A 16383-nucleotide genomic window follows, 5' to 3' on the forward strand; every position below is an offset into this window, starting at 1 on the left:
CAGCCTTTCTGCAGTGTTTGTAGTGATCAGTCGATATAAACAAATGAATGGCAAAGGCGTGCATTACAGTCCGCACAAAAAAGCTATAATTCCACGTAAACACGGCTTTCTATGAGGTATGTTGAATACGTCAGAGATATTATATACGATCTTTACTCGGGCGAAGGCTGGGCAACCGACCGGAGGAATGATAGGAATGGGACCAGACATTTTATTGGGGGATTATTCGGAAAACAGTCAAACAGAGAGCCGCAGCGATTCGAGGAATTCCTGGGGCGCAAGCAGCCGGCGGCGGCGGCAGGAATGCCGTGTTTTTGTTGCCTACGTGTCTCAGGTCTATTTATACCGTCCCTATACATATCGCGCGGCGGTGCAAGCAGCGGCGATGATAAACAGCGAAAAATCTCAAAGCGGGGACCCACGTGCCCGGCGCGCAGGTCCACTGCATTGCTCTTCCCACCACTCGACACCACACAACACGGCCTTGTCGTAACAGATACAACTAATATGTAGTCCGTGGTACTAGGGCATAAGTGCGTAAATTATTCGGCTTAAACAGGTTTTATGATTAGAGTCGTGGTAACAATGACTCATCTGTCCATGTGTAGGTTTGTTCTCATGAACTGATGACGGTGATTCCTTTTGAAGTGAAATTACGTGGGCAGTACTGGATGTAACGACGTACTGCGTAGTCCAGTTGCGCAGTTTGTTATAAGCATTCTCAATCCAACGTCTAAGGGAGCTCCTATTCATTTTGTTTCAATCTTGTGTGAGGGACAGTCGAAATGAGTTGTTAGCGAGCATTCGGTGAATGTTTAAATTAAACTGTGTTGAGTCATAGCGAATTGCCTCAGTGGGAGAGGGTGAGACGGTTTCTAAATTCCGGGGAGACAAATATTAGTCTTCAGTCATCTTTATACGCGGTGTTGGCAGGTTTCGGGGTTGGGAACAAAGCTTGGAGTGAAACGCCAATTACATTTATATATGTAATATACTTGGTGATCGATCTAGAAATGAACCTACCATAATCCGTCCCAACAGACAGTGAATGAACGAATGAGCGTATGGCATTGTTGGCCGCAGAGGCCACATCCGGGGGAAGTTCGACAGCCGAGTGTCAGTCTTATTTCAGTAGACGCCTCATTAGGCGACATGCGTGCCGATGATGAAGATGAGATGATGATGACAACACAACACCCAGTCCACGAGCGGAGAAAATCCTCAACTCGGCCGGGAATAAAACCCGAGCTCGCTGCACGGGAGGCAAGCATGTAACCACCCAGCTAAGCAGGCGGACCCAACAGACATTGAATCGATTATATAGGGTGTAACGGGTATAAGTGTAGATATTTCTATCGGTGGTTGAAGGCGGTGTACTGGACAATATTACATCAGTATTTACGTCATTTGCAGACTAATAATTACAGCTATTACGAGTTGTAGAAGAAATAAAAACTTTGAGGTTCGCCGATGACATTGTAATTCTGTCAGAGACAAAAAGGACTTGGAAGAGCAGTTGAACGGAATGGTCAGTGTCTTGAAAGGAGGATAATGGTATGTAGTCAAATTCAGTCGGGTGATGCTGAGGGAATTAGATTAGGAAATGAGACACTTAAAGTAGTAAAGGAGTTTTGCTATTTGGGGAGCAAAATAACTGATGATGGTCGAAGTAGAGAGGATATAAAATGTAGACTGGCAATGGCAAGGAAAGCGTTTCTGACGAAGAGAAATTTGTTAACATCGAGTATAGATTAAGTGTCAGGAAGTCGTTTCTGAAAGTATTTGTATGGAGTGTAGCCATGTATGGAAGTGAAACATGGACAATAAATAGTTTGGACAAGAAGAGAATAGCAGCTTTCGAAATGTGGTGCTACAGAAGAATGTTGAAGATTAGGTGGGGAAGATCACGTAACTAATGAGGAGGTATTGAATAGGATTGGGGAGAAGAGACGTTTGTGGCACAACTTGACTAGAAGAAGGGATCGGCATCAAGGGATCACAAATTTAGTATTTGAGGGCAGCGTGGAGGGTAAAAATCGTAGAGAGAGGCCAAGAGATGAATACACTAAGCAGATTCAGAAGGATGTAGGTTGCAGTAGGTACTGGAAGATGAAGGAGCTTTGCACAGGATAGATTAGCACGGAGAGCTGCATCAAACCAGTCTCAAGACTGAAGAGCACAACAACAACAACATTACGAGTTGTATGTTGTTAGGTTGGTTAGTATCTCCAAGTACTGATGGTAAGAGCAAGCAACCGTTCCCCTGGGCAGCAGATCTGGAGTGTGGACGCTTGGATGTCAAATGATTAGTCTGTACTGACAGGCGCAGTCCATTGAGTGGTGCAGTTACGACCGTGGAGAAAACATCATGAAGTAAATTACGTGATTTATTTGCGGGAAGATTATTAGATATAGAGAAAAAAAACAACTAACAGACTGACGTGCGTAACGTATTAAGTCACTACATGCAAAAAAATCTGCATTCATATGCCTTAAATCCTGTATATTTATACTTATTTTTACTCTTCAACAATTGCCCTATTCTCCTATTCGCCCGCATTCACGACCACTGCAGTCTTTCTCTTTCAGGTCTGTCTTCATCACCATTTCAACTACTCCCGCTCTCCATGTTATTTTAGGCCGTCCGCGCTTCTTCCTTCTCGTCGACGACCATTTCAGATAGCTTTTGCCCATTTCCTTACTCCATTCGCCATAACTGGCAGTAACATTGAAGAGACCTGTTCTCAATTCTTTGCACGACCGGTTGCTCCATATCCAATCTTTTCTGAATCTCATTTCTTCTTCCTTTGTCTTGGCTATCGTAGTTGCTCTTCTTATTCCATCCGTCTCTACTAACAGTGCTCTACTTGTCTGCTGCTCCCCCTGGCTCCATTCTTCTGCACTGTATGTTAGCATACTTCCCATCACTCCTTGCAGGATTCTCTTCTTTGTTTCTTTCGATATTGTCCTGCTCCACAAAACCCGATTATGTCTTATCTCTATTTTCAGTTCTGACCTCACAGTGACCACGTAAGAGCACCCCGTTTTCTGGCCACAAGTGGCCTATCGGGACCATCCGACCGCCGTGTCATCCTCAGTTCATACGGATAGGAGGGGCGTATGGTCAGCACACTGCTCTCCCAGTCGGTATGATGGTATTCTTGACCGAAGCCGCTACTATTCGGTTTAGTAGTTCCTCAATTGGTATCAAGAGGCTGAGTGCACGCCGAAAAATGGCAACAGCGCATGGCGACCTGGATGGTCACACATCCAAGTGCCGACCACGCCCGGCAACGCTTAACTTGGGTGATCTCACGGGAACCGGTGTATCCACTACCGCAAGGCCGTTGCCGAGCACGTAAAGATTCTTAGAAAATAGTATTTCCCGTCAAGTACGACGGGCTGGTGAGAAATTTCGCCTGAAGCTATGCAGACCACATAACGTAACTGTCATGCGTTTCCTTCTTCGTGACAAGTCTCGAGTGCGCTCTGTAGGAGCAATGTAGGTGCTGGTGCCGCTTTTTTGATAGGAAGTGTTTGATCACCTGCCATACAGCCTGTAGTTGGCTCCCCCGATTTCATCAATGCTCACATGAACCACTGGCTATGAAGGCAGCATTTTGGCGCAGACAACGAGCTGTAGACCAGCGTAGAGGATTGTCGGAAAGCCTTCTGTGACGAGGCTGCTGGGAAGTTCGTACAGCGCTACAACAGCTGTCTAAGTGAATACGTAGAGAGAAGCTGGAAGGTGTTGGTAACTGTTGTAAATAAAACAATTTTGATTTTCACAGTGGTTTCTGTTTCGCGACCAATCGGACCTCACTTTCTGAATTGCCGTCGTATTAGGTGTACTTCCTGGCTATTAGGATATACCTTCCCACTTATTTGTATAAGGCTAATAATACGATTCTTACAAGGTCGTCCAACCGTAAAACCTGCCTGATCCTCTCGCATCTTTCTCTCAGTTTCATTCTCCAACGAGTTTTTCAGTATAGCGTTAAAATGTCTGCTGATAGATGTTAACACCAGTCCCCCTATAATTGCTCAGATGATTCTTGTATCCTTTTTTACGGATAGCAGACATGTATGACACACACCACTGTTGATATTTCCTCTCGCCTCAAAACAATTGCAATTGAACAATTTACATGTTAAGTATCACCCTTTGAGGGAGGCCCTATTTTCACAAGTCTGTCACAGATCTCCCGGTTCCGCTTGCATTTCCATTTCTTGCCTTTTTTGAGAATCTCTTTTACTTCCTCCTCTAGTGTTACAAAATGTAATGCTTTTGTTGTAGACTTCTGTCACCTCATCTCTCTCTCTCTTTCTCTCTCTCTCTCTCTCTCTCTCTCTCTCTCTTTTTCTTTTCTTTTTTTTTTATACAAGAGCTGCTTTAAAGTGTTTTTTCCGCTGTCCAATATACAGGGTGAGTCACCTAACGTTACCGCAGGATGTATTTCGTAAACCACATCAAATTCTGACGAACCGATTCCACAGACCGAACGTTAGGAGAGGGGCTAGTGTAATTGTTTAATACAAACCATACAAAAATGCACGGAAGTACGTTTTTTAACACAAACCTACGTTTCTTCAAATAGAACCACGTTAGTGTTGTTAGCACATCTGAACATATAAACAAATACATAATCAGTGCCGTTTGTTGCATTGTAAAATGTTAATTACATCCGTATATTGTAACCTAAAGTTGACTCTTGAGTACCACTCCTCCGCTGTTCGAACGTGTGTATCGGAGAGCACCGAATTACGTAGGGATCCAAAGGGAACGGTAATTGTTAAGCTAATTAATTGTTAGTATTTACAGTGAGAACAGTTGAAATAAATTATCGCTATTATTTAACTTGCATCGTGAGTTTTAATGTGTCTCTAATATGCAGGCTTAATAAGTGCAGGCAAGGTATTGACTATTACGTTTAAGCAACAAGTTTTGTATTGAGATGTTGTGAGCATCTGATTCAACACGCAGTAAGTTTCTAGGTTTTACCGCCTAGCAGCGACCAGTTTGATGTATGAACGTGTTGGTGTGATACATTCAAGAGTCACTTCGCCGCCTTAGAATAGCCCCCCGCCCCCCAAAAAAAGAGAAGTCAGCGTAAACAGATGCGGTAAAAGAACGGGGGTACAGAAGCAGCGACTATACACAGCGAGGAATAACCTGTACTACCACAAGGTATGTACGCACACGTTTGTGATTCGTTTGTGATTCTTTCAGGAACACTGAAGAATGTGTAGGGCTGAGTATTAACCACATTGAGGACTTTCTGTAGTGTCAACAGCATGCTCAATGTGTTTGCATGATCCATGTGCCTACAAGTATTTGTTTCTGGACACACTTTTATAGGAGCTTGACAAGAACTACCTCCTCTCAAAATAAAGACACTTCTTTTCAGTTACCTTGTACAGCTATCTATGTCTCCCCTGCTGCAAATAGTAATAATAATAATAACAGTAATAATAATTCTTTGTTCTAAATCTACAGGGTGATTCAGAACAGCTGTACACACTTCGTGGTGTGATGTATGCTTCAAAACAAGAGTAAAACGTTAAAGTTTTGTGTGCATTTGCTTTATTTCAGAGTTATATACCAGAGTAGGGATCACAGATACAACATAAAATTAATTCTCAGATAGCAACAACGCGAAGGAACCCGAAATTCAAATCAGCTACGTACTGTACGTTTACCCAAGGTCATGATTCAAACGATGTCCACGTAGATGAAAACAATGGCTTGCTCTACTTCTTACAGCTCTCGGAATTTTGGAGGCCCCGTTTATCTGATTCTGCACACCGACACAGCCATTTTCAATTCGCTGCTGTAGTTGTACTACACTACTACGAGACAGCACCAAAAGTAGCGATCCGGAGATCTGGCCGACTAAGGAACTGGTCTTGCACGAGCTGTCCACTTGCCGGGATAAACAGCAATGGGATACTGTCTTGCCTCCCCAATGAGACGTGCCGTGAGTCCGTCGACAAAGCAACCTCAGTCGGTATGCAGGCGAACACAATAAGCCAAAAGTCTGTGCTGGCCCATGATGTAATGCCTACCGCAAATAATATTGTGCATCGTAACTCGGTTCAAGTAGCTCTAAGCACTATGGGACTTAACATCTCTGGTCATCAGTCCCCTAGACTTACAACTACTTAAACCTAACTAACCTAAGGACATCACACACTTCCATGCCCGAGGCAAGATTCGAACCTGTGACCGTAGGGGTCGCTCGGCTCCAGACTGCAGCGCCTAGAACCACGCGGCCAAAAGTCTGTACTGGCCCATTGTGTAATGCCTACCACAAGTAATATTGCACGTCGTAACTCGGAAATAAAGTGTTTTTTGACAAAAATTTACTTAATATTTTACTCTTATTTTGATCTACACATTAGACACTTTTGAATCATCCTGTATATCCACGTCTACAAACATACACCACGAGCCATCGTACGATGCATGGTGGAGGATAACTTGTACTATTACAGTCACAATTAGAGCGAGGGAAAAACGACTGCCTATGTGCTTCCGTACGAGCCTGAATGTCTCTTCTCTTATATTCGTGACCCGTATGTGAAATGTGCGTTGGCAGCAGTGGAATCATTCTGCATTCAGCTTCTAATGCCAGTTCTCTCAATTTTCTTAATACTGTTTCGCGTAAAGAGCGTCGGCTTCCCTCCAAGGAATCCGATTTGAATTTATGAAGCTTGTTGGTCGAACCTAAAAGCAACAAATCTAGCAGCCTGCCTGTGAATTGCTCCTATATCTTGATCCCAAACACTCAAGCAGTACACAATAACGGGTCGTACTACTGTTCTATACACTGTCTCCTTTATTGCTGAGCTCCACTTTCCTAGAATTCCCCCAGTAAACGAAAGTCGACCGTTCGCCTTCCCATCAAATTAGTAACCCCTTCCATTGTGCTTGGTTCGAAGAGGTTAATCAACCCGTGAGACGTTGGTATAGAGCAGTACCAATCCCTTGTTTTGAGAATGAAAACATGGTCCAAGTACGCCGTATTTTTTGGTTCAAGTAGGCTGCACCCTTTTTATTATCTGTGCAATTCCCAATTTTAACTGTGGGTCACTTTCAAACACCTATTTTAAGCTTCACACCTCATTCCATTCTTATACATTACACGTGGACAGGTATACATCGCATTTCTGTGCGTATGTGGCACAGAAACTATACAATAGCGTACGTGATTACGTCTTGTTTCTTAAGGTGCTTTCCGTATGCCATGAGTGGGAAGTTTCTGCTGCGTTCTCCAGTTTCGTCGTTAAATACGTAATATGCTGGTTCTTCACTTTTGGCAACAGCTCTGAGTCGTCCCCTACCTGTGGAGTTTTTTAAATGTTGAGAGTCAATAGGACGTCTATGGGATATTCATCTCCTGGAATCCGTCTGGTGCCGGGGAGCACCCTAGCTGTGTGTAAGTGTTGCAATTGCAGTAGGGCGATCAGTATTCTGAGGAACTCACAGCTTACCTGTACTACCCTGCAACTTGTGTTGCATATTTGATTATATTTTTTGATCTCTTTTGTTTCGTTAACTATGAATTCGTGAACTGCGCAAATGAGGAAATCTTGCTGCAATTTCTCCACACAGTCTTCCACGCAGTTTAGTACTCCGCACAGAGCCAGTGCTACTTTGTGTAATTTCCATTGAGAATTTACAGAACTTTGTTCTCTCTCAGTTCCATGTGAACTGTGTGCATCGTAAAGAGCAAATTAAAAATCTGTTACACTCAAACTTGACCTCGATTTCAAGATCCCACGACTGTTCAACACTTTTCCATGGTTAGGCGACGCGCAAATTGATATAACTTGTATAACCGATTTGTTGTTCTCACAATGACGACATTGTCGTACTGTACAATGACCAAACACAAACAACTGCTGTTTAAAGTGAAAGACGGACAACAACGAGATTCACAGACACAATATTTCCCAGTGACGCATGCTCTTTATTTTATATTGCCTGCAACACTACATTTTTCATTTATTTTTTTGTTTTATGAAATTTTATTCTGGCGGAATGTGGCCGATCTTTCGTTGATTTTTATTTATGCAACTATTTCGGACTCTAATGAGAAACTATTGAATTTGAATGTCCATTTTTGTCAAATTATTGGCCTTACTCACATAACATACGAATACAGTAGTCTGCAGGCAGCATAGGCGCAGCTTACAAGCTACGCGAGAAATACGGTTTTTCACTGGCGTAAGCTGCCGACCTGCACCTTCCCTAGCGCGTCGTGGTCGTACACGACAGAGCTCCCCTCAGCACTGCTTTGTCTCTTTCTCTGCCGCACCTTTTGTTTGGGTACAGGCCGAGTCATATCGTGCGCACTCTACCTACATGTGGGCATAACTGAAGAAATCTGACTTCATTACAAGGCCGGAGGCGGTGTTACATGGTATTAGCACGATATCTGCTGTGTAGTATTAGCACGATATCTACTGTGTATTAGTATTCGGTTGTGGGATGTACTTATTTAGGGAATTATTATTGGCTAACAGCCCAGGAAGCGTGAACCAGACCAGAGAGACAGAGAACGTACGGAGAAATTCCGAAGGGTTATTTAGCACGTCCTGCCGTTCCACGACCTACTATCAGCCGAAATATTTTATGTGGTCAATGTGCAGTTGTTCGGAAAGCAAGAAAGTTCGTGTTTGGTTTTATAAGCGACACGGTTTCCGGAATCGACGCGGCACATGCTTAGCGTATAAATGCAGGCACATACCTGGACGTTGAATATAGGTTCACATAAATTTTGGATACATTGCGTAACTGCGCACAGTATTACGTGCACATCACTGTATTTGTTTACGTGTGTAATAAAGCTTGTTTCACTCAAATTTTCCTTGTATACCGTACGCCAAACAACACTAGCGGAAACTTATGACGATAAGGAATCTTGATACAAGCTTGTAGAATGGTTTGTAAAATTTCCAAAGCACCAGGCCATGACTTTTTGTTGCGATTGAAAATTTTATTGCTGGATAGAAAGTACGATGAATTAACTATTTTTTGTGCTAGAATTGTAAAGCAACTGGTTCAATCGTTTGCAATAGGCACTACACAGCTATTTTTTGAGGCTTTCTTCTAAATTTTGAATATTTTCACATTAGAAACTACGAGTATGGATGACAGTAAGGCAGGTAATTAATTGTGAACAGGTGAGTATGAGTTTTAAATTACAACTTCAAATCTTGATGGGAGCACTTTGTACACAAAGAAAAAAATGCGAAGGGTCAATTATTTTGTGAAACGTAATCTTGGTGTCTATTAGTACATAGGTAGACTTTTGCTAAAGTTTCATACATATAATATGCAAATGATCAATTGATTCAGGAGGGAGACGGTTCAGCCTGGCGATATCTTGACTATTAATATCATTAACTTCGTTGCATATTTAACTGTCTGAGTGCGATAGATCGTATTGTAGTTGATCTGTGAGGCGATGTTTCTGTATTTTACCCGTGTAAACAATTTTAAAGGGAACCACATGCCACTTACAATTTATAAAGAGTGTTAAAAAAGTATTTCATTCTTTGAGAGATAGTAGTAAGGATCAAAACAAGAGAAAAATGTTCGGAAACGTGGCTTTACAATGCATCCCTTAAGAGTTATGAGCAGTTGTTCATCTTCGCTACTATGAAACACATCTCTTCCACTGGAAGGTCTTTGCTGTTAAGAACAACCTACGCAAAACAGTAAACAAATGAGAACATATTCGTCTGTTATTGACCGTGGATACAACAAGCAGCAAACATCTGTTAGTGTTGTTACTGCAAACCGCGTTCATAGTTCTGCAAATGTGCAGTGCTTACATTAGTTCTAAAGGAACCAGTGTGTGTTCTAATTAGTTTGAAACATGCTTACGTTGTAGTTTTATCTTTGAGCATACCAGCATAGTAGAAGCCTGTTATTTCACGTGGGAAACGGCAGACAGTACTGAGCACCTCCTTCAGCGGCGGCTCGCCGCGCGGAATTAGCCGAGCGGTCATAGGCGCTGCAGTCATGGACTGTGCGGCTGGTCCCTGCTGAGGTTCGAGTCCTCCTTCAGGCATGAGTGTGTATGTTTGTCCTTAGGATAATTTATGTTATGTAGTGTGTAAGCTTAGGGACTGATGACCTTAGCAGTTAAGTCCCATAAGATCTCACACACATATGAACATTTTCAGCGGTGGCTCACAGTGTAGGTAGTGTGGAATGGCAAGCAGATGACGTTAGAAGCTCCGTTGTTTCACAGTAACAGAATTGCGTGTTCTCATTTGTTTACTGCATTCTGTTGATCGCTCGTAATAGCAAAGAGCTTGCAGAGCAAAAGAAATGTGTTTCATAGCTATTAAAGTATTCATTTTAGAGCCCACGTCTGTTGGATTCTCTTTTTTTCTTAATTGTTTCGGACCCTACTACCACCTCACAAAATATGGAATACTTTTCTTTGACATCATGTGCAAAAATCAACTTTTCTATGACCTTTTGTTTCTGTTCCTCTCCGACAATAGTGGGTTACACTTATTTCCGACACATTTTGGTATTTTTCCGTATTAGCTTCACAGCATATATCACGCAGAAAATGATGTATGGAACAACACAAAGACAGAATCAAACAGATTTTCCAGACCGTCTTCTCATTGTATCATTCTGCTGATCATCTGAGAGTACAGCATTTGTATATACAGGGTGTCCATAATTAAAGTTCCTGATTCTAAACGCTGTATAAAGAGAATCGCTGCTCAGAATGACGTCAAATTCGAACAGCATAATGTCGTCGCAGGGGAAAACGTCATGAAACAAAAGAAAAGAAAAAAATGTAAAGAAAATTTTACCAATAGATAGCATTGTAACCGTCCTGAAGTAAATGGGGTCGGCTGTAAATGACAGATGGATCGCAGTACGACAGCTATGGTCTGAGCTGCACATTGCACCATCCGTATTGTTTAATGTGGATGTGTACTGTTTAATGCGCACAAGTTCGGTAGACAATAGTTGTGGCACTGCTAGTTAGGTGAGCCCATGCACCACGGCTAGGTGGTATCACATCGGATGAGAAATATCGAATCGTCATGATGCCAAAAGTCGCATAAAAAACTAAATGACATCTGTTTTTAATTGTCCTGAGGCGCAAAAACCGCACAGAAAGCAAAATGACGTGGATTTTTAAATGTTCTAGAGCTTAAATTATACAAAAAGCAAAATGACATCAGTTTTTAATTGTTCTGTGGCCAAAAACCGCAAAAGAAACGAAAATGACATGGGTTTCTGTCTGCCGTGAGACAGGAGCAAGACATGCTCAATATGCCACAAACTGAAATCGAGACACTGCACGTTCCGCAACAGAGAGAGTCTCGGGTGTCTCATTGTGTACGTCTATTGATTTGTGTTCGTAGTTGGAGCACTGAACGCGACGTAACGAAATGACGGTTTGTAATTCTAGAATTTGCGACATGCCAGAATGCCTCTGCAGCAGCCGCTTCATTGGCTGTGCATTGTGAGGCGGAGAGCCATCTTGCCTAAAAATGATCCTGCACAGACATCCCCGCTCTTGAAGGGTCGGAATGGCGTTGATGCGCAAAAGACACTCGTAGCGTTTACCAACGATATTAAAGGACTCATCTCCTCGAAAACATACGCCCCTGCGATAAACGATGCCGTCAAACCGCACAACACGGTCACCGTTGCGAAATAAACTGGCACCGGTCGACGTGCGTGCCGATTTTCCGTTGCCCATATTCAGCAGCTCTGCATATTGACATGCCCGTAGAGATGGAAATGGGCTCGGCCTGTCCACAGATCGTTCCATACCCATTCATTGTCCACTTCCACGTGAGCAAGAAATTCCAGAGCGATCGTTAGTCTCGCTGGCAGCTCAACGGGAAGCAATTGCTGAACATGGCAATGCAAGGCGCTTCATAGGATTCGAGCAATGCACACCACCGCTGGAACCCTCCTGCAATGTTGTGGCCTCTCCTTTCCTCCTTCTGCCACAATGCCCTTCAAAAGAACTTTTCTTTTCGATTTTTGTAGTCACTTTGTCCAGATTGTTACCAGAGATCGGACGAATGTCTTTTTACATATTCTTGAGTGTCCGGAACTTCTCCACGCCAACTGGCTTACAATCACCGTTCTTGCGCAAGCGCCTTACCAGCAGTTGACGTTTCCCCCTGCGTCAGTAATATTCTGTTCAAATTTGACTTCATTTTGGCTGGCGGATCTCCTTCTACAGCATTTTCAAGCTGGAGTCTTATCTATGGGCATCTGCTGGAAGTCGATGCACGTGAGGAGTTCGCTCTCTATAATCGAAGGTACACTACTAGCTATTAAAATTGCTACTCCACGAAGATGACGTGCTACAGACGCGAAATTTAACTCACAGGACGAAGATGCTGTCATATGCAAATGATTAGCTTTTCAGTGCATTCACACAAGGTTGGCGCCGGTGGTGACACCTACAACGTGCTGATACGAGGAAAGTTTCCAATCGATTTCTCATACACAAACAGCAGTTGACCGGCATTGCCTGGTGAAACGTTGTTGTGATGCCTTGCGTAAGGAGGAGAAATGCGTACCATAACGTTCCCGACCTTGATAAAGGTCGGATTGTAGCCTATCGCGATTGCGGTTTCATCGTATCGCGACATTACAGCTCGCGTTAGTCGAAATCCACTGACTGTTGGAATATGGAATCGGTGGGTTCAGGAGGGTAATATGGAACGCCGTGCTGGATCCCAACGGCCTCGTGTCACTACCAGTCGAGATGACAGGTATCTTATCCGCATGGCTGTAACAGATCGTGCAGCCACGTCTCGATCCCTGTCAACAGATGGGGACGTTTGCAAGACAACAACCATCTGCACGAATAGTTCGACGACGTTTGCATCAGCATGGACTATCAGCTGGCAGACCATGGCTGCGGTTATCCTTGACGCTGCATAACAGACAGGAGCGCCTACGATGGTGTACTCAACGACGAGCCTGTGTGCACGAATGGCAAAACGTCATTTTTACGGTTGAATCCAGATTCTGTTTACAGCATCATGATGGGCGCATCCGTGTTTGGCGGCATCGCGGTGAACGCACATTGGGAGCGTGTATTCGTCATCGCCCTACTGGCGTATCACCCCGCGTGATGGTATGGGGTGCCATTGGTTACACGTGTCGGTCACCTGTTTGCGACAGTGACGGTACTTTGAACAGTGGACGTTGCATTTCAGATGTATTACGACCCGTGGCTGTACCCTTCTTTCGATCCCTGCGGAACCGTACATTTCAGCAGGATAATGCACGACCGCATGTTGCAGGTCCTGCACGCGGCTTTGTGGATACAGAAAATGTTCGACTGCTGCCCTGGCCAGCAAATTCTCCAGATCTCTCACCAATTGAAAACTTCTGGTCAGTGGTGGCCGAGCAACTGGCTCGTCACAATAGGCCAGTCGCTACTCTTCATGAACTGTGGTATCGTGTTGAAGCTACATGGACAGCTGTACCTGTACACGCCATCCAGGAGTATCGAGGCAGTTAGTACGGCCAGAGGTGGTTGTTCTGGGTACTGATTTCTCAGGATTTGTGCACCCATATTGCGTAAAAATGTAATCACATGTAAGTTCTAGTATAATATATTTGTCCAATTAATACCGGTTTATCATCTGTATTTCTTCTTGGTGTAGCAATTTTAATGGCCAGTAGTGTAATTTCTTTTTCAGTTGTAGCTGCTGAATATTAACAGTTAGAAATTATCTCAGAGTTACGTGACGCTTTATCTAGCGCTACCGTACACCAAGCCCGTTTGTTTTGACAACGTAGAAGACGGTGGTGGTGGCGGTGGTGCGGGAGGGGGTTCTCAGTCGCAGCGGTGGAGCTGCGGTGACACTGCCGGGGCGACGGCGGGGCAGGCTGGGTTGCCTGAGCGCAGGGGCGAGCGCGTACTCACTCTGACACTTGCCGGGGTAGTCGACGGCGAGCGCGGGCACCTTGCGGCGACAGGCGCGCCGGCGCAGGCGGCACACGGAGGTGTAGGAGCGGCCGTCGGTGCCGCAGACCGGGCCCCGCAGGCGCGCGCGCGCCTTGCAGTCGGCGGCGCACACGCAGCGCGGCGCTCCCCGCCGCAGCACGCAGCGCCGGCCCTCGCCGCACTGCACGCCCGCGCACGACTCTGCAACACCGCACCGCTGCCCGGTCAGTCGGCCGCTCCGCTCCCGACCTCCACCTGTTGCACGAGCCATCGGCTCAAACACTTCTCCCGTACGGGAGGCGGCTTCTCTCGTGGAATCGCCAGCGATTCAGGAAGAACCACACGTGTCAAAGTTAGCTCGCTTTCATCTACACGATACTCTCCTGTTCACAAGAATTTGTTCACAGAACGACTTTCAGAGTACGGGTTGACAAAAAAATGCAAACACCAAGAACTCATTAACGTATCTAATAAGCTGTAGCAAAAAATGTTAGCATTCTAAAGAGCTTCCTGGCGGCTGTTTCGGAACGGATAAATACCGGTCCTGTATGGTTTCCAAGGGAATTGTATACCATTTGTAATGGTTCTTTATTCACGTGATCATTACGGCACTCCAACCCCAGTTCTCGATACCAGTAATATCGTACTACTTTTCTGCGAAGTAACAGACATATTTTCTTGACAATATTCACATTTAGTTATATTAATGTATAGGTACTCCGATGTATCGATATATTACAGTGATATGGTGCTTGTGTGTATTCATTTCTGTGAGACTGTCATAATCTTTGACTTACTTGCAACCGTTTTGGCGCGAATGGGCACAGAGCAGTCTTTGTTTCACTTTGCGGAACTTAAGTTGCTATTTCGCTTCGTAAAAGAACAGTCAAGTCTTGTGTTTGGTTAAAGCGGAAATTAAATGTATGAAGATTGATACAAAAATTTTTTCTTTATGATGTAACAATTAAGAAGAAGTATATGTGAATTTACAAGATGTTTAATAAAAATGTGGCTAGTGAACACCAAGTCAAAAATTATTTATACCATACCATTGTTCTCATCTGGGGTTTTTTGGTCATTAAGAATTTCCAGATACACGCAATTATTAGGTCTTCAAATATTGCTAAAATACAGATCTGGACCTTCTAGCAGTCAAAGTGGAATCACCCTAGAATCAACAAGATGAGCCATAACAACTTCGAGGAAATTTACGTAGGAATCCATTCAAGATAAGTGTAAAAATTAATGGCTTTTTTACAGTGACTTCATTATTTCCATTCTGACGATACTATCCACGGTCAATAACTTCGTTGTTGGCCGATAAAGCGAACATATGGTGCGTGAGCAACATTATTAATCTCATTTCTAACCTACTTTGCAAGTGGTGGTATTGTTAGACATTCTTCCTGCAAAACAGTGGCAAGTTTCGGTAACGACGATGGAGATGGATAGCGAATACGCTCCCGTCTCTCCAAAGCAGATCAAATGGTTCACAGGGCTCTGAGCACTATGCGACTTAACTTCTGAGGTCATCAGTTCCCTAGAACTTAGAACTACTTAAACCTAACTAACCTAAGGACATCACACACATCCATACCCGAGATAGGATTCGAACCTCCGACCGTAGCGGTCGCGCGGATCCTGACTGTAGCGCCTAAAACCACTCGGCCACGCCGGCCGGCCTCCAAAGCAGATCGCAAAGGCTCAGTAGTACTGACATCTTGTGACCCTCTTGGCCAGAGACGATACGAAAATTCATCCTCGTGGAGACAAAACCAGTCCTGGACAATGCGAGGTGTGAGAACAACTGCTTTGTCCACAATGAGATTTTCACTCTGCAGTGGAGTGTGCGCTATTATGAAACCTCCTGGCAGATTAAAACCGTGTGCCGGACCGAGACTCGAACTCGGGACCTTTGCCTTTCGCGAGCAAGTGCTCTACCATCTGAGCTACACAAGCACGACTCACTCTCCGTCCTCACGGCTTTACTTCTGCCAGTACCTCGTCTCCTACCTTCCAAACTTTACAGAAGCTCTCCTGCAAACCTTGCAGAACTAGCACTCCTGAAGGAAAGGATATTGCGGGAGACATGGCATAGCCATAGCCTGGGGGATGTTTCCAGAATGAGATTTTCACTCTGCAGCGGAGTGTGCGCTGATATGAAACCTCCTGGCACATTAAAACTGAGTGTCGGACCGAGACTCGAACTCGGGACCTTTGCCTTTCGCGGGCAAGTGCTCTACCATCTGAGCTAAAACTGGAAACATCACCCAGGCTGTGGCTAAGCCATGTCTCAGCAATATCCTTTCTTTCAGGAGTGCTAGTTCTGCTAGGTTCGCAGGAGAGCTTCTGTAAAGTTTGGAAGGTAGGAGACGAGCTACTGAGAGAAGTGAAGCTGTGAGGACGGGGCTTG

At 44.4% G+C, this 16383-nt stretch overlaps 1 protein-coding gene across 2 annotated transcripts in view; it reads right to left on the reverse strand.

Annotated features, from left to right (window-relative positions):
- The window catches only part of LOC126272576 (follistatin), a 749028-nt gene that overhangs the window by 148054 nt on the left and 584591 nt on the right, over positions 1 to 16383 (reverse strand). For both annotated transcript variants that reach the window (XM_049975500.1, XM_049975499.1), the window contains exon 3: positions 13950 to 14171. In XM_049975500.1, coding sequence (XP_049831457.1) covers positions 13950 to 14171 — 222 coding nt within the window. The remainder of the gene's footprint in view (positions 1 to 13949; positions 14172 to 16383) is intronic.

This window comes from Schistocerca gregaria, chromosome 5 (assembly GCF_023897955.1).
Source record: "Schistocerca gregaria isolate iqSchGreg1 chromosome 5, iqSchGreg1.2, whole genome shotgun sequence".
Taxonomy (NCBI): Eukaryota; Metazoa; Arthropoda; class Insecta; order Orthoptera; family Acrididae; genus Schistocerca; species Schistocerca gregaria.